The following is an 18,926-nucleotide window of genomic DNA, read 5'->3' as shown; positions in this document are numbered from 1 at the left end:
AGGTATTTTATATTATTCTATAGGTTTACTACTATAGCTCATTGACTAAACACATATATACAAACAGCCCCAGAAGGCACAACACAACTGTCCACTTTGATAAAAAAAATTGTCTTCTACTACACTAAGAAACTGGACAGGTGTCATTGTACTGACCAGGTGGGAAGTCAGTGCCTCTCAAAGACTTTCTACCCTGTCCTTCCAGCGAGGTCTCAGTTAAAAAGAGTCAGCTTCTTTTACTTTTTCATAGGAATCAGAAGTCAACTGTTTTCTTCTTCCAGTAGGGAACTTGCAATTGCATCCCCAGTAAGAATAGGTTAGGGAAAATTGAACTTGGATCCACAGCATATTTGTGCCGAACAAATGTTTCCTCCCTTCAAAAAACCCACAAAAACCCACAAAACCCAGGCCATTAGAGCCTCCAGACTCCTCCTTCTCCCCCTCTGCAAACAGACTCATGTCTTATGCTTGCTTAGAAATTCTTGACTTTATTCCCAGTGAAACTGTTCAGTTCAGCAGCAGCCAGCAGCCCTCTCCATCAGCATCTGCTGCTACCTGTCATTTTGCCTTGTTTCACTCCTTTCTGGGCAGACATCCCATGGATCCCAGGTTTTTATCTTGATGCCTTCATTCTTCCCTACCAGCCTCATTCTAGAACACCTGCTAAAGCTGCTAGCACTAATTATACTTTTATTTGAATGCAAATACTTTGCTTGGGGACATAACAAGTATACACCTGATTTTGGAGCCTCTGAAAGAAGGCTGTTGAGCTGATCAGTGCCAATGAGGAAGGGAGAGATGTAAGAACTGCCTCCACAGAAGTAAGTGAAGTCAAACCACGTCAGTGAGCATTCCTAGGTGCTGGAATGGAAACCACTTGCACCTTTTAAGGTCCAGAACAGCTGACACACTTTGGACCCGTGTCATTTAAATGCCAGCTGCCCAAAGCAGAGGGCAGATCATCGCTCTCCCAGCACAGACCGAGGTTAGGGTGAGCCCTGGAGCGTACCTTACGCACAGCGTGGGTGCAGTGCAGGGTTTTGGCAGGGGACACAGCATCCTCCTCTGGAGGCAGCCAGCCCCTGTGCCAGAGAGCATTTGATTTACTAGCAGAGATGTAGCTAATGGGGAACAGAGATAGAAAACCAAACTCGTTATTTAACAAGGAAAATAAAGAAATCTTTTATATCTGGAAATACTGAGGCGGATGATCAAATAATTAGCACTGCAAGTTTGTACTGCCTGCAGCTAGAAGAACTGCTCTCTGTGGAAGCAGGAATGTGGTTGAGCCTGCAAAAACGTGATAAGAAATCTGTACCTAAGATTTTTGGATGGTCTGCATACGTCACAGGTAAGTTTCCAGAGAGTTGAAGGAGCATTAAGGACTGGACTCCATGGAAAACCTCCCTACTCTCTCCAGCTGAGGATGGCTTAGCAAGCAAGTGCCAGTGCCACATTTTTTCTCCTTCTGAGGAGGTGTAGCAAAGCTAAAGGTGTGGAAACAGCCTTTCTTTTTTTATATCACAAGTTGACCCCACAAACAGAAATAAGAAAAATTCTTTTTAGTTGCTTTTCTCAACCAAATAAAAAATCAATTTCAGTTTAATTTTTTCCCCAGCACTTTAGAGGTTCCTTCAATTTCCACATAAAGTGCTCACAATTGAAAATTAGAAATATTTTCCTTGGAAAATATTTTAATTTTTATACAGATAGTCTGTTTTGCAAACTTGACCCAAACTTACAATAGTTTTATTTTTACAAAATCTTCACTTTTGGTAAGTATGTAAGCTGTTTACACATATTTTTATCCTAGCTGAAATCCTGATGACCTTGCATATTGTAAAGAAAAAAGTATGGGTATGGATTTCTGTGCTGATGTTTCATCACATGTGTGGGTTGAGGCTGGCTGGAGCTATGAAATACAAATGTAGTATATACAGATCTTGCTGATCTAGTAGAAGTGTTAAATAACAAATCTCCTGGCTCTTTTACAGAAGATGATTCAAGCAATCCATAGGTTCCTAGGCTGCTGCACAAGATCACAGCCTGATCACACGTGTATGATGGCATAAACAGATGAATAATAGCAACTGCATTTTCAGTCCCACCCACATTTCATCTTATTTTTTTAAATCACATTACACCTACACACAATGCTTGGCTAAGATTGACAAACACAGACTACAAGAAAATCAATATGTTGTTTTCTGTACATGTATATAGAATATACATGTACATGTATATTAGGAGGAAATAATATCTGGGAGTTTTTTACCCTTTTTTCTTGTTTTTAATTTCAAGGAAATAAATCTGAGAAAACAAGCGACAAAACTCATTCGTTGTCATGGGATTTCAAATGCTGAGTCCTAACACAAGTACAGGTAAGATTGGACTAGAGTAGGAAACAGCTGACCTGTTCCAAAATATTGCTGCCTGGCTTCCCCACTGGGCTGCTGTCAGCTCCAGCACATGCCATGAGCTTGCCTCTGTTGGGAACTGGAAGAGTACTGGCCTTGCCTGGAGTGGAAGCAGGACCAAGCCCTGCTCACACGGTTCCATATGCTGCCTGTCGGATGTGCGTGCCAGCGTTATGCAACGGGGTGAAAAATGAAAACCTGTCAGGCACAGGACTGGTGCACTCAAGGACATACTGGTATTTGTCTTGCAGCTTTGCCACTCTGCACTCTGCTTTGCCACAGGGATTAACCACGTGCCATTGAGAGCTGCCATGATAAAGTCAACCAAAACACTTCATTTTTTAAACTTTCAGAACATGATCTAAACTTTTGAGGGAAATGGCTTGCTTGGCCTCAAGTTTTTATTTTTAAAAAAATTAAACTGGGAAAACATTTACTTTTTCCAGTCTTCTTTCCCTAATTTTCCCCTCCTTTGTCCCTCAGCTAACAAAGTAGCAGATTGAATTCACATCCCAATTCCTTTATTAATTATTTTTTCAACCAAGTGAGTAGGTATTGTAAGTTGCCAACCTTTGCTTTCTGGAAATTCTTTGGTGTATTACTGCATAGCAGAGTGGTGTGACAAGGATAAAGAGATTAGAAGTAATTTCATATAACTCCTTCTGTCAAAATCTGCAGAGGGCTTTTACTGGTAACTCTGACTGTTGCTGAAATTCTTCATTAAAAACTTTCAATATATGGGCAGGAAATCTCTAAGCTCTAAGACACAAAGTAACCAAAACAGAAGGAGAGAAGGAATATTAAATCAAAGTCTGAATAGAGAGGGAATACAAAGGAAAAAAACCAGAAAACCTCACCTCACTCAAGTACTACTGTAATAATGCATGTTATCTCCAGGGGGTTCAGCTTTTGAAAGCCAGAAAGCCACATGCTGATTTTCACCAGTTTCAAGTAAGTGGGCATAACCTGTGCAGACTCAGGCTCTCCTTACTAGCCTTAGACTGCCCAGGTGGCTGTGACCTGCTTGATGGTCACTCCTGCAAGCTGCCTTGGCTCACACCCGACTCAGGCTGTGCTTTCCCTGTTTGCTGTATCAGCACACCTCACATACCCCCTAGACAGGCGAAATCTGGCCATTAGATGAAGAATGTTCCCTGCTTTGGTGGTCAGGTATGGCCCCTATGACTGTCAGTGTGAGAAAGCAGAGGTGAAGCACACAGAGAAGGAACTAAATATGATCTGGCCAACACAGCTGGGCCAGCCTACAGACCTGATGAAAAAGCTTTGAAGATGAAAAGAGGGTGGTTTGCATTCTCTGTGGTTGCTCTATTAAATGACCAGAGGAATGGACAGACATTAAATGATAATGTCAGTCCTGCATCTTTTCAAAAGTTACTGTTGTGTTATAAAGCAATCACCAGGTATTGCAGGTCCTGCTCAGAGCCTGTGGCCTTGTAGAAAAGAGAAAGTGCAGATGAGCACAAGCACAGTGCATGAAAGGGAATGTACTGCTACCACCATGGATTAGAAGAGGAGTATAATTGCTTTGTCCCCTAATCAAGGTTCATACTCTTCTATTTTTTTGAGAGGTCCTTTTCTCTCTTTGTGAATTGTTGACCTGTTAGTTTCCACAAACATGTTCACGCCTCAGGTTTGCTCAATGAAGGCTGTAGCATAATCTGCTGTGTTGCAGCCCACCCAGGACAGGAGTTTTCATCCTTATCTTCAGCCATTTGCTATGAATTAGGGAGATTGCTCTGTGTGCTTCATTTCTGACCCTAGATTCCAAGCTGTTTGACCAGGGGATGCCTTCCCTCTGCTATCTGTGGCACCTAGTGCAAGAAGTGTTTCTCACTTCTCCATTTTTGCTTTAAAAAGAACCAAAGCTTTGCCAGTATGCACTGGCTATGAAATCTAATGCATTTAGGCTTTGATCCTGCACCTTTCTTGAGGCACAGATGCTTTTGGGATGGGAGGGAAAGCAGCCCCGTTGTACAGCCGTGCCTCAGCCATGGGCTGCCTGAAGGCAAAGGCAAAGGAGAAACACAGCCCTGTGTGGTGGGCAACCCTGAGTCCACAGTCCCATCATCTCAGTCTCTGACCAGCCTCCTGTTCCTCACCTGAAAACAGCTTAACTTTGGGCAGCTATCCCTTGTAACTGTCATCCAGCAGGAAAAGAAGAGTAAAACAGCTCAACAGCACAGGATAAATTTGACTTCTGCCATTTTACAAGCCACTTTAATAAACAGATCTCTGGAAGAGGTGCACTGTGGTGCCAGAGCCATGCTGAACATATTCCCTAAGCAAGGAAATGTCTAACCCTAGTACAGCTAGCATGGGTAATATCCCAGTCCTCAGCACACTCCTCACTATATGTCTTCCTTCTTTATCCCCCTATCTTTTCTTACCATGCAGAGGACACCAGCCTCATTTATGTTTTCATCTGTTTTTTCAGCTGCAATGCTGAAACCTGCTAGGTTTTGGTCACCTGTCCTGCTTGGCCATTCTCATCAGATCTCCAGCTGACCAGCAGGGATGCATATGGGACCATTGCATCCTCAAACCAGCCCCTAAGTCAGCAGAATTCAGACATTGAGTGACTCCCATCCATGAGAAGCCATGGTTTACTCCTCCCTCTTTTACCCTACGAACGTGCATGGATGGGGATAAAACATAGAAAGGGGCCGTGGCACAGAAATGACAACCCAGGATCTCCCTTCCCAGCCCAACACCTAATCAGCCACTGATGATGGGGATGCCTCTACTTGTGAGTTCTCCTCCTGACCCCACAGAACCCTGACTAGGCAGTGGCAGGGGCTGGCATCTCCCCACCCCAGGCACTTATTTCTGGTGTACTCCAACACAGCTCTGCAGCCCATGAGGGACAAAAGCCTTGCAGGGCTTTCTGTGGGTACCCTCCAACTTGACACATGCCAGGTACCATTGCCCTGGCTCCCATGTTTCACCAAGTGAAGGTGCCAGCCTGGGTCTGGGTGGATCTTGCAGAAGTGTGCAAAATGGAGGGGGGTGAGTGGTGCAATGTGCTGCTCTCCTGAAGCACCTCATATTTGGAATGTGGGTGCTGCAGATTTGGTCTCACACTGTTCTGGACCCTCATGGCAGACAGGGGCCTCCTTTGCTTGGCATGCAGTAGAGGGGGTGGCCTTGCTCCTGCAGAGGAGCTCAGACACCAACAGTGGCTGCTGCCCCCACCATTCTGCCAGAGAAAATGGAGGTGACAGCACCTGATGCACTGCAGGAAAGGGGAACCCACAGCTAAGGCAAATAAACAGGCTCTTGATTACAGCTTTCTGCCTTTGGTCTGCACATGGATCTTGTGTATCACTGGCCAAGTCATTTAAACCAAGCTTTGTACAGATGGTGACCAGTGGCATGTTCCTTGTTTCCAGATGGGAACATTTTCTGGACTGCAATTTTCTTGCAGGAGCGACAAGCACTTAGAGCTGCAAGGGAACTGTTTGGGAAATGAATTTTGAAAATGTGGATTTTAAGCAAAACTAAGTTTTCTGGAAAGTGGAGTCATGAGGTGAGCAGTGTGACTCACTTATACGAGTAGCTGAAGTGCAAATAAAACAAGAAAAGAGGACAATTTGTTTTGCCTCAAGGTGAACATTAAATTTCTGAATTCTTTACTCCATTTATATCGTTACATTTGGTGATATTTTCTAAGTGAAATTCCACTCTACAGAAAAAAAAAGTGATTGCACAATTTTGAAAACATGGAAATAACACATCAACTTATTTGTGTACGTGTATTTGTGACCACCCAAAACAACCTCTTAGCTTGACACAAGCCTACAGCTAGAGCTTGCTTACCCTTAATTACACTGTTCAGTGAAGACGACCTTTATCTAAGCAAGTTCACCTGTGCCTGGCCCTGGTATCCTAAACTGTATAATCAAAACTGTGGCAAACTTCTTCATTTATAGCCTGCGTCCCTATTTTTTAGAAAATAAATATCAAATGGTTGTTATGCAGATTATCTCATTACTGTTTGTAAGTATTTAAATGTTATACTAATGAGCACTACTAAAAAGCCAAAGAGTAATAAATCTCTCCTCAGAACAAAGGAATTCAAGAGTATGAACCATTTACATCCCAAATGGCAAGAGAAAAAAAAATTAAATATTTAAAGTTCATTGTCCACTCTCATTTTTATGGATGGCATATGGCAAGGCTCCTTCAAAAAACCTCATCACCACTGAATGTGTCAAAAAGCCACGATCATACTATAATAATTTATAAAACAGAAGGCAAACTAGGATTGTGCAGACTATAAATCTAGCACTTCATATTGTTATGAGTAGGATATATCTGTGCGTGGTTTCCTAAGCTTCCCTGTATTTTTTTTTTAATGCAAACTGAAACCCAACCCCAAATTCCATCATGAGGCATCCTACTGATGTGTGTGTCACCAGAGGGGTAGCACATGATATTTACTGCTTGGACTTCTGTTTCACAAAGGAACAGTAAATGACAAAGGCAGGGCAGCAGCAGAGAAAGAGGGAAGAGGCAGGAGTGGGGGGCTCCTTACAGCTTCTTGAGGGAAAGCTGGAGTGGTGAATACCCTTGAATTCACATCCCAAAATGCTCTGGCTTGGGCTGCATCCAGTCTCCTTGGATGACATGCCCTTTCTTCTGCTCCTGCCCTTGTCCAATAGCAGCACCTCAGACTCCCACATTTCCTTCCTCCTGTCATTGTCTCTAGCCCTGAGAACCCCTGCCTGGCTGGCTCTGAGTGCAATCCCCCATGTCAGACCTTGCTCCCAAGTGTGCTCTCTCCCTGCCCAGCCACCTCTTCTCAGTCATTTCTGAGTTATCAAATCCCCTTTTCCATCAGCCTTCTCACTCTGCATCAGCTTTTCAAGGCAGACAGTGGTCTTCTCTCTCCTGCCTCTCTGTCTCTCTTCTCCCTCTTCCCTTCCTACTAGGTTCAACCTGTACTTCAGGAGCCCCACGCTCCAGCACCTGTTTCTTTGCTTGGTTTGTCTTTAGATGCCCTACAGACTGCTCTTGAACACAGGGCAGAGAGCCCAGCAAGCTCATGCTAGAACTTTAACTCAAGTTTTCTCAGAGCATAGGCAGTATCAACAGTGGGTTTGGGGACTTGGAAGTTAAAAGTTGAAGTTTCCAGTAAACACATGGAGACTCAGTTTTCAAAGGTTCATATCCTGCTTTGACCCCTCCACAAGAGCCACTTCCCTGCTTGAGGTCAAGTACTTAGGAAACCTTAGGAAGAAGTTGCAAAAGTTTGAAAAAACCAGATTCTCTAGCTTTGATTTTCAGAAACTGCCAAATACTTTTAGGCTAAGTGACTCTTGGGCCTCCATACAGGTAAATGCAGAACAATTCACAGGCCTCAGGCATCTTGCCATGCAATGCAGAGCTCTGCAAAATTATGAGCAAATAAAAATAGTCTCCTAATCGAAAATGCAGGACATCCTTATTAACCAGAGTTGCTCTGTCTTCTTCCTTTTACATCTGCTTGTATAATGGAAACTTTTGGATGGTAAATGTCATGCACTTGGAGCAGTTACAGTCCCAGATCTCTGTAGGTTATATTGTGTGGGCACTTTTTTCTGGTGTGGGCTACAGCAGTTATATTTATTTATCAACACCAAAGCTACAGGCACTTTAGCAGTACATTTCAAGCTGCTTTTCCATCTGAAGCAGAAACGTGGGACTTTTCCCACCAACATCCTGGGGACTCCTGGCTCTCCTCTGCCCCTGGAGTTTCATAGCAGGTGCTGCTCACTGCTCTGTCAGCAGGACCTTGCTGTCACTTCACAGGGACACAGCTGGATCCTGAAATGCTGGCAGTGCCCCCTTCCCATCCCATGACAGCCTGTGCCATTGCAGTGCTTCACAGAGTCCCCCTCACCCCAGGGCTGTGGGACTGAAGGAAGGGGAGCTGAGGCAAGGAGCCCAGGGGCTGCCGGAATTTTGGGTTAGGTGTCCAGCTGTGACTGGCACCTTCCCTCATCCTCCCCCAAAACTCGCACAGCACAATGGCCCAACCCTATCAAAATGGAGGCATAAGCCAAACACAGAAAAATCCCTGAGATTTGCAGAAGTTCCCCACAGACTGGCCATAGCAGACCTCACAACCCAATGTTCAGCAATACCAGCAGAGACCAGTAACACAAAACAGATATCCACAAAAACCACTGGACTGTACCGTTGTTAACTCGTGCGTGTTATTTTCTATGGCAAGGCAGGGACATGAACCCAGGTTTCCTAAGTTTTATACTGGTGCTTTTCCTGCAAAACCAGTCATTTGTATACTTTTTGCTTCTTGCCTGGCTTGTTCTACACCCTGTTGCACATATGTGTACAATAGTACGTGTGAACCCAGAAGAAACCTTTATTTAACAGTGATTGACATTTGCAGGAGCTTTAAGAATGCAATGATTTTGGCATCAGTTACTTTCCAGGTAAGGATTAACAAACCAATGTGTCAAATACCACCTGATGTTCTTTGTTTGAAAAAGGCCACGTTTCAAAATGGCAGCAGCTTTCAGATTATTTTTTCACAGAGATTGTGCTTTGGTTTGGAAATAGGGAAGCACAGCAAGGATTGCAACATAAAGAGATAAGATTAGATGAAGAGGAAATGTGCTATAAGTGGTTTGGATCTACAGAAGGATGAACAAAATTATGTTCATCTCACACGGTTCGTGTTACAGTGCTTGGTTTAGAAGACAAAAAAACAGTGTCCCCTCATCAGAGCTGAGGCAGAAGCTAAGCCCTTTCTGTGTCTTGGTATTGTGGCTGAAACCCACATTCAAACAATGTAGAAAAACAGTGAAAAGTCTAGTTCATCCACCTTGCCTGTCATTCAAATCTCCTGATGTTAGCCAGAAGGGGGTTCACCCTTTTGCTTTTCCATGGTTCTAACATCTCTACATCCAGCTGTCTAGTGTTTGCAAGGATGCAGGGTGGGTGGTCTGTGGAGCACCAGGGCACACACAAGCCAGTTCAGAGCAGGTATCCTGTGCCAGGATCCCTGGCCACAGTGCCAGACTCACTGACTGACACAGACAGAGCATGCAGAGAGCATGGAGACCCAGAAACTGGCACCAGTGCCAGAAGGCAAAGGTGAGCCTCTCAAGATGGGGAAGCAGTGAGCCAGCTTTCAACACAGACCTCCAAAAGAAACTTGCATAGCAACAACAACAACTAGCAAGCTTATCTAATCCTCTTTGCACCAGCCTCAGCTCTGCAAAGGGTTTGTCTGACCCATTTGTGAGTATTCCTAGGGCACAGGGGACAGATAACCTTGTATCCACAATTACAACACAATTACAGCTCCCAAACTGCAGCAGGATCCATTGTGATTGCTTTGGAGTACAACAAAATAGAGAACATACAGTTGCCTGTGTATTAAAAACATGAAGGTGCTTCCAAAAATACTATAAACTTACACCCCAGCTTACAAAACCCCTGTTCAGTCCATGTCTTGTGTACTGGCAGCATGTGCTGAGAGTTGAGGTCTTTAACTGATTTTCACTATTACCAGTATGAAGCTTTATTGAGAACTTAACCTTCTAGGCTTACAAATGCATGGCATTTTCCATAAAATTAAGTTTCTTACACTGCCCATGGGTAAGTAGACCTCACTGTCCGCAATTTTGCTTAAATTTCTTTTGGATAACCTGTATTTTTGACACAACTCATTTATTTAGAAATAAACACTGCTGTATGTTTTGGAAAACAGTTGCAAAAGTTTGAAAAAAACCAGATTCTCTAGCTTTGATTTTCAGAAACTGCCAAATACTTTTAGGCTAAGTGACTCTTGGGCCTCCATACAGGTAAATGCAGAACAATTCACAGGCCTCAGGCATCTTGCCATGCAATGCAGAGCTCTGCAAAATTATGAGCAAATAAAAATAGTCTCCTAATTGAAAATTAGGAGACAGAGGCAGAGATGCTTCATGCTTCACCTCTTATATATGTAGTATGTTCTTTAACAGCACATCTCTTGTGGCACTCCTCAAGAGTGTATTTCTGGTATACAGAGGGAGAGAAAAAAATATGACACAGTGGGCAAAATGATCCCATAAGATCATCTCCCTGAAAAAGAGATAAAAATGGTAACTTACAGTGCTTTAGGAATTGAAAATCCAGCACTGAGACTGATTTGTGTTGATAGCTATAGTGCACATGTTGTTTATTTATATGTATAAATATACAAATATAAATAATATCCTTTCCTTTTAAAAATAAACAACCCAAAACCTCAGTGATCTATAGATAGAAATGCTAGGATTTGACTCAGATTTCAGTCTCCTTGGTAAAGGCCAATGGGATGGACACCACAACAGGCTTTCAGCAACCCCACAGCCCAGAGACCCGCAGGATCACTGTTAACACCTCTCAAATCTCTGTGTTTTTTAAAGGTGCCTCTCTTCCCACTGGCACACCACCACAAACCCATCTTTGGGAGATGACAGGAATCAAAAAGCCACTGTTGAAACTCCAGATAATGTTGTAGATAGAGGAGGGGGGGGAAAGCCCTGAAACTCTGCTGTAAGCAAAATGCTCGCCCTGGGCTTTCCTCATTCTGATGCGAAAGCCAACAGACAAGACCACCAGTGCCTTTGGTTTAGCAATACTTGCTGTATTTACTCAGGGCTTCTGGCAGCTCATCCCACATTCCTCAGAGTTGTAGGTTTTATACAGTGCCCTGTATATCAACCAGACAGTGTACCTGATAAACTTTCCCTGAGGCAGGTGGCCATGGGAATGGCCAGGAATTTGTGTAGGAATTTGCACAAGAATTTTCTTACTTAGACTCATAAGGTTAACAAACAGTAAAAACTAAAATTGTTCACCAGTCTTGCTGCTTACCAGAAGTGTAAGCTTGCAGATTACTATCTGCAGAAAACCAGAGCTTTTCAAGAGAAATAGAGTGACCATGGGAAGACGCCTTCTCACCACCTCCAGCAAGGACCTGCAAACACCTGTGGTGAAACACAGGTCAGAGAACAGACCTTAAAATATCAGGAGGGCTCCCAGATGGAAAGGCAGAGAGGAGCAGAACAGCACAGACACAGCTGTGTTCAAGAGGTGTTGCCTGTCTCAGACCCTGTTCCCACTGATCACCCACCATGGAAGGCAGGGCACTGTGCTGACATCCCAGACACCTCTTGCCACCCCTGTGGTGCTTAGGAAGATTTGTTCTGCACACATACAGTCTGACCTGTGACTCACATTGGTAAGCTGAGACTTGGGACTTCAGTATGTGGAAGACGCATGTAAAAGCCTTTTTGTTTATTGTTGCTCAATACAATTATCCTCTATGAAAATCACATTTTTTCCTTCCGTGCAGGACAACTGTGGCCTGTTTGAGCCCTGCCCAGGTTGAAGCTTGCTTCTGGGCCCTGGGGTTGTGCAACGCCGCTGGGTACATCTGCAGCCACCCTTGGCCTGGGTTCTCAGGGTGAGCAGACAGCTTTGTCAGTAGCATCTACTCATCCCATTTACTTTGTAAACACTGACTAAGACACCACAAATGGCAGGAACAGCAAGCACATTCAGATCTCCTTCACCAGAGGCACCTCCACATCCATTGAAAGTGGCAGGAACAGCAAGCACATTCAGATCTCCTTGACCCAACCAGAGGCACCTCCACATCCATCGAAAGCGTGCACTCAGTAAGTCAGATGAGTTGTGTCTTTTCTTGCCTGCTTCATGAGGCCAAGAAGATAAAGACAGAATAGATCTTCAAGAGCCACGGACTATACTGCAGTCCCAAAAGTTTGAATGCACTCGCCAATTAAGTCTAGGTCTGCTAGCAGCCTTTACTGTAACTAAGCTCCTGTAAGCTTCCAGCGCTGTATTAGTGCTACCTTTAATGAAAATGCTAATGACAGTGAAGTGCTTCCTGTGAGGACTAACACACATTAGAATGTGAATAGTAGTGTATGAACTCTGGTGAAATTTCAGCATACAGTCAACAGAAATTTTACTGCCAGAAACATGGCCTTAAGTCATGGTAATAATGTTAATATTTAATTGAGGTGAGTTGAACGTGCTCTTTTGTTGCAAAAACATCTAGAGGACATGTCCCTGCGTGCATGATCGTGTTTGACTCTACCTTCCCTCCTTGCCTTTCATGCTTTTTTCCCTGCTCTGTCTCTTCCTCCCTCCCCAGCCACAAGAGCTCCCACAGTTGCACCCTGCATACTGCTCACACCTCATACCCTCTGTTTGTCACCCCAGCACAACTTCCAGCTTTAAATCCCTGCTAGCCACAGTCTATTCACAATTCCACCCTTACAAGTCCTGAAATCTCGAGCACAGCTTTCAAACCCTAATGAAGCACCTCTGTCTCAGGTTTTCTCATCTCAGTTTGGGATCATACTCAGTGAGCTGACCTTTTTCTCCCCTGTCTCCTTCCTCCTCCACTTCTTCCTCCTCCTCCTCCCCTTTTCAAGGATTGCTCATTTGTCATTTTCTCCCTTCCCTTCTCTTCCCAGCCCTGCAAATGCCTTCCCTTCACCCAAGTCCATCACCTTCCTCCTTGGGTTTTGATTCCCCATTTTCTTATTGCTGCTGATTTATGCTGATGACCCATGTCACCCTTTGTCATGCTATGAACATTTTGCCAATTCTGTTCCTCTTCTGCCCCAATCCTTTTCTTTTCCTCATTTAAAAAGACTGTTTATTTGGCATGCACTGTCCAGAGGCTATCTACTGCTAGGTTTTTCCTGCACTAGACTTCAAGTGGTCCCGTTCAGCACCATCCATTAGCCTCCCCCATTATGTCCACCATTCTGCCTTTTTGCAATTTCCATTCCATCAACCCTTGTCACTTCTCTTTTGCTTTTAGCCCTTACTTCTATACCAAGTTAAATTGCAAAATTCTCCCTACATTTCAATTTTCTTAGATTCTCTTCCCCATAATATCCAGCCCAACCAACACCACTCAGTTGTTTCTCTTCTGCTAGAAAGGTTCAGGTCTGCTGAAAGCCCAGCCATCACTTCCAGCTATATGTGGATAAAGCAGAGGCTCTAATACTGTCCACCTCTCAAGGATTACCCAAAGTCTCTTTTCTCTCCTTTCCACAGTGACCATACTGCTCTGTTTGCAGGCAGGACACAATTTTTATTTGGGCAGCCTTTCTTTCAAGATACAGCTAAGACCTCTGGATGCTTTCTGCATGCATGTCAAAGACATTGCCTAATTTATCTGCCCTCAAAACTTAAATGCTTCCCTGGAGTCTCACCCTCACATTAGCTCATGAATGGTGACATTCCTTTTTGCTCTTTCATAATTTGATCCACTGTTGAGCTAAAATCTTTATCCATTGTTTTATATTCCAAATGTTATTTCAAGAGTAATTTTCATAGCTTTGAATGTGCCGCTCATTTTCTGTGCTCCTATTGATCCTCTTTCCATCTTCTAACAAATAAAATAAAAGGCGTCCTTACACACAATACTTGCCTAGGCAGGCAGAGCTGAATAGCACAACCAGGTGTATTTTGCAGCTTATGAACACCCACTTTACACTTCTCATCGTATGCCCTTCTGTTTTCCTTCATAATTCCTCACTGGGACTGCTTCCCTGATCATAGCTGCAGAGGATCTTTGCTCACCTCTCTGAAATTCCTTCTAAAATTTCTCCTTTGCTGCTGAGCTAGCCCAACAGCAGCCAGTCTGCTGGCGTGCTGCTCTGGCTCTGCACCCAGCTGACCCCTCACCATTTCCTTGTGCTCCACCTGCATCCATCCCCTCTCTTGCCTCTCACCAGCTATTTTGTGCATAAGCCCCACATGGCAGTGAGAGCCCTTCTGCTCTGCCTGTAAGAGCAGGTCCACACAGCAGAAACACCCAGGTCAGGAATCCCAGGTCTGTGACACAGCAATCATGAATGACATCTTGAATGTTACTGGGAACTCAACTTGCTGAAACTCAGCCTACACCCTGACTTGTGGTGGAGCTAAGTTTCTCTGGTAAAAGACAAAAAGGCAGAAGCAGCACCTCAGTTTAATTCTATGGCACAACTCCAGCCCATCCATTGGATACTCAAAGGCCAAAACATGAAAGCAAACTCTGAGCTACATCACTCGGGGTATTGCTTTTCCAGAGTAAACCTTCCAATGGCTCTCACACTGGAAAATAGGATAGAAAGCCTCTCAGTTTTTAGAGGCTGGTTAAGCTGTTCTCCCTTTGGAAATACATGAAAGTTACTGTTGTCGCATTATTATAGGTTGAGGATTCTCAAGCCTTTGTAGTTTCTTTCCATCTCATGGCAAATAAGCCCATCTGTGCTGACTCAGTCTCAGCTTTATGACCTACCTAAGCAAAAGATAACATCCAGATTCTAAGCATATTTTGTAAAACACACTTAAAAATATGAGAAACCTCTTTCTTCTTTTCAAATAAAATCTTACTTGGGATCAGGGCAAATGAAAGCCTGGAAAGGACAAAAATGTCCTCAAGTATCAGGTAGTCAGCTCTGCAGTTACTAAAAAGTTGCTTTTCTCTGTTGAGTTTACTGTGTCACCAAAGCCCTACCAGCCATAGCTATACAAAGCCTGCATTGTCTCAGCAAGGCTACTGAGATGTTCCTGATCTTGGCAAGAGCTAGGTGTACCCAGAAGCATTTTATTGAAAAGAAATTACTACAGCAGAAAGAAATATTATTTTAGGCCTCATACTGGAAAGATAAAGGTCAGAGTCCTTCCCTCTGCTAAGAGAGCAGACAAAAATATCCTGTTCACGGGATCCATTTTACAAACTTGAAAATTGCGCCTAAAAATTCTCTTATGAAACAAATTTCAAAGTGACTACAATATAAGGAAGGATTTGTTGGTTTAAGTAATCGGTAATTTGGAGATTTGAACTTCATGACAAACAAGGCAACCGCATACAGCCATATACAGGCATGGAGATAGTCTCTTTACAGTTAATCTGTTATTTCTGTCTCCTTGCTACAAAGCAAACCTGATTTTTATGTTCACCTTTATGTTCATCATTGATTTCTTTTTTTTTAACAGGAACAGGATCTGGCCATGTTTATTCAAGAAGAGCACATACTTGCCCCTACTAAATTTCTCAGTAAATCACAGCAATATTGGTTCAGGAAACTACACACAAGTGATCAGGGCCATTTGAATGAAAAAGCCAAGACTACCTTTTTGTTTCACCCATAAACGTGGTGTCACCTCTGCTGGAGTTTGCAGAGTGCTGTGGGCTGCTATGATAACCCAACAGGTACTCTCACACCACTCCAGGGTAGCCCTGGTCTTCTCAGCTGTCAGATGCTCTCACAGCTTTCACAGAAGAGGGTGCAGCATTTGACAGAGTGACAGCAAAGTGAGGGGGCTCAGCCATGTGGAGGAAGCCAAGACTCCAAAATGTGGGAAGCTGCAAAAGCAGACCCCAGTGCCAGGGATAGCTTTGCTGAAGCCAGCCAGGTGAGGGCCATGCAAGATGGAGGGTTCAGACCAAACTGACACAGAAACAGTATTCCCTGAAGGCTCTACCTTCTCCGCTGCCTATACTAAATATTTTTATCACAATGTTTTCCATTTCTAAAAAAATCCGTTGCATTGAAGGCAGCACATTCTTTTATTTTCTAGAACTTCAAAGAAAGATTTTGCGTCCTCAGCTGCAGCAGGAGCACTCAGAAATTATTAGTATGCCAGTCCAAAAACTCCAAATATTTCCCTGACAACACTGAGGGCCCGGAGCCTGTGTCTCAGCAGAGGTCAGACCCCAAAAGCAGAAGAGGGTGCTGTGCTCTCCCTGGGCTAGAGGTGAGGTGGGAACAGCTGCCCTCAGCTCTGGCAGCATGCACAGCTTTGAAAGAAGCCAGGAGAACAACCTCTCTCAGCACAGGAATATGCAGGGGAGTGGCGGGAGAGAGAGCGAATGTGCAAAAGGAGTGTTTGTCTCCGTTTATCTGGCAGACGGCAGCCTGTTCGCTTTAGCTTCGAGCCTGCTGGACACCAGCAGCGGCCCATTCCCGGCCTTATCTCCACCTCCTCTCTGAGAACACACGCTGCCTTCCCGGTTTCCAGCTGTATACCAGGCTGCGCTTAACACCGCGGCGACCCCTGGCCCCGGGCGCGGGGGCAGCGCACCCCGCGTCCCGCACCGGCAGCGCACCCCGCACCCTGAGCCCCGCACCCCGCCTGCATCCCGCACCCCGCCTTGCGAAACGCGCGCGGTTCCCCTCCCGCGTCATGTGAGCTCGGCCGCACTGGGAGACAATAATTGCAGTCTTGTCCAAATTATCATTTGTGCAGTCTGGGAGACACATCGGGGCACCGATACTCGGCTTGCGTTAGCCTCGGGCGGCTCATTTCAGCCCCGTCTGATGCCTCCTGCCAGGTCAGCCCAGTTGAGCCTGATAAAATTTAGTAGGGATTTTGCGACCTGTAAGGTCCCGGCCCATCTTTAACCACTACAATAGATTGGCTTTAGCTCAAAGTTTTATTTCAAGCTCCTGAGAAGAAATGAGCCTTACCTCTAAAAAAAATTTTAAATCTGCTACTTCTTTTAACATGAACCCTAACCACGCATATCTCAGAGTGAAGAAGATGCTTGACCTCCCCATGGATACATGTATTCTAAATGGTCTTCAGAAACTTTTCACAGATAAGATCCCATTCTTATGCTAATGTCTATAACAGATTGGCAGACAGCAGACTCAGAGTCCTCTTGTCACCTCCCTGTCACTTGTGCCACGGCTCTGTGGTCTGTACAAACTACAGCATTTTAAGTGCTCAAAAAGAAAAAACAGCCATGAAACGCAACACTACTTCCGAAATTGACTCCAAAGACATTAGGCAAGTCACGCTGTGCTTTTTCTTTGACATGGAGAAAAAGATATTTTAAATTAAAACTCTCAGATCTGCAAATCGCTTCTCAATCTGTCCTTTTTTTAGTACCTGCCTCTCACCTGTCATCTCTCTTTAGAATCACCAGAAATCTGTCACTTGGAAAGAGTCACCAAAACTCCACCGAAAACCTCTGCAGTTCTCTCCATTTGCCTTTCCCCCCTAAAAACACTTTCAAATGTATTTTCTGAGTGAACTTCTGGTCGCTTACATTGTCAACCCAATCACAGAAGAGTGAGTACAATCCAATGCCCAGCTAAGGAGGGAGGAAGGGCAGAGCAGACCGAAAAGCGACGGTACCTACCTGGAGCCCACCTCAGCGCCCAGCACCATTCGCAGCAGCGGCAGCGCTGTGGGGTAGCGACCTTAACGCATTGTCCTTCCTACCGCGCTGCCAAGCGAGAGTTGAGCAACTCCTTGCGCTGCTGCTTGGAGCAACAGCTCTCCCAGTCTTAACACCCTCTCCTGCTCTCTTGGCTCTTCGCTTCTCTGCTGCCTTTTTTTTTTTCCTCCTTTCTTTTTAACAGAGTTTTTGAGCACTAAAACTCGCAATTAGTACCAGCTAAGCCGAAGCCCCTGCCCTAAGCCGCACATTCCAGGGCGCTGAGCGGGCGCTGAGCTCTTTGCCGGCACCGCGCAGCTCCTGCACCCCGGCACTCTGCCCGCAGACTCGATAAGGCTGCGGGAGCTCAGCAACACGCACTGAAACTCGGACAGGGGAAAAATTGGTCTCTAATCTCCAGCCTGGGTGGTTTTTATTATCCTCCTCCCCCCCTCCTCTCTTTCTCTCCACACTCACAGTAGCAAGGTTGTCTCCGGACTACTCCCTGCCTTAAACTCACCAAACCAGATTTTTACTCCCAACACCTTCCCGTAAATCTGAACTGAAATTTTACCCTGCTTGCTGAGTTCTGGCTGGCTGAGGGCCAGCCAGCATTCCTGTTGTTTTAAGGGGGCAGATTAAAAAAAACCAAACCAAACAAACAAAAACCCCAAAAAACAACAACAGCAAACCCCTCCCCCAACAAATGAGCAAAAAACCCAACCCAAACCCCAAAAACAAAACCAGAAACAGAAACAAAACAACAACAACAAACAAACAAATCCAAAAAAACAAACGCCCCAAAACCCAGAGAAGAAAACCTGAAGAGATGCAAGGACTGTATCTATCTGTAACAGCTGGAAGGAAGCAAACTTTTACAGCAGCTTTACTAAAAATATTGTGGGAGGGAGTGATTCGCGTTTATCTCTAAAGGGATAAAACAGTGATGATTTTTTTTTTTGGCAGTGTCAGTCATGAGAAAATATCCTTTTCCGCCATCTGCCTCCTTCAGGTGGATGGATATTTGAAAAGAAAATAAACCTCTGGTACTCACCTGAAGGACGGCAGCAGGCATCAGCACAGCAGGGAGAGGAGCCTGCACCTTTGCCTGATCGAGTTACCCCAGGGCAGCGGTAACGCGGGTTTAAAAAGTGCCACATTTTACACTTTTCTGACCTAAAGTTACATGTGGTTTCTAGAAAAGGAACAAAAGAGAAACCAGTTTATATTGACAAAAAAACCCCCAACAACGAAGCCTTCTTTTAAACTCCGCTTGATCCCTCTGACCGTTGTCTGGAACGCTTAAAGAAACA

General features: G+C 44.6%; 1 protein-coding gene across 2 annotated transcripts in view; it reads right to left on the bottom strand.

Moving 5' to 3' along the window:
• The window catches only part of RBM47 (RNA binding motif protein 47), a 76,395-nt gene that overhangs the window by 57,330 nt on the left and 139 nt on the right, over positions 1-18,926 (bottom strand). The window contains exon 2 of one of the 2 annotated variants that reach the window (XM_039699042.1): positions 18,668-18,808. Coding sequence is in view for 1 of the 2 variants with exons in the window: in XM_039699040.1 (XP_039554974.1) it covers positions 17,596-17,624 (29 nt within the window). In the remaining variant the exon portion in view is untranslated. Of the gene's footprint in view, positions 1-17,595; positions 18,020-18,667; positions 18,809-18,926 lie in introns of those variants that run through there. The other variant, XM_039699040.1, reaches the window with a different exon arrangement.

The sequence above is a fragment of the Passer montanus genome, unplaced genomic scaffold (assembly GCF_014805655.1).
Source record: "Passer montanus isolate IOZ18808 unplaced genomic scaffold, ASM1480565v1 scaffold13, whole genome shotgun sequence".
In the NCBI taxonomy this organism is placed as follows: domain Eukaryota; kingdom Metazoa; phylum Chordata; class Aves; order Passeriformes; family Passeridae; genus Passer; species Passer montanus.
This window is presented reverse-complemented; position numbering and strand designations above follow the sequence as displayed.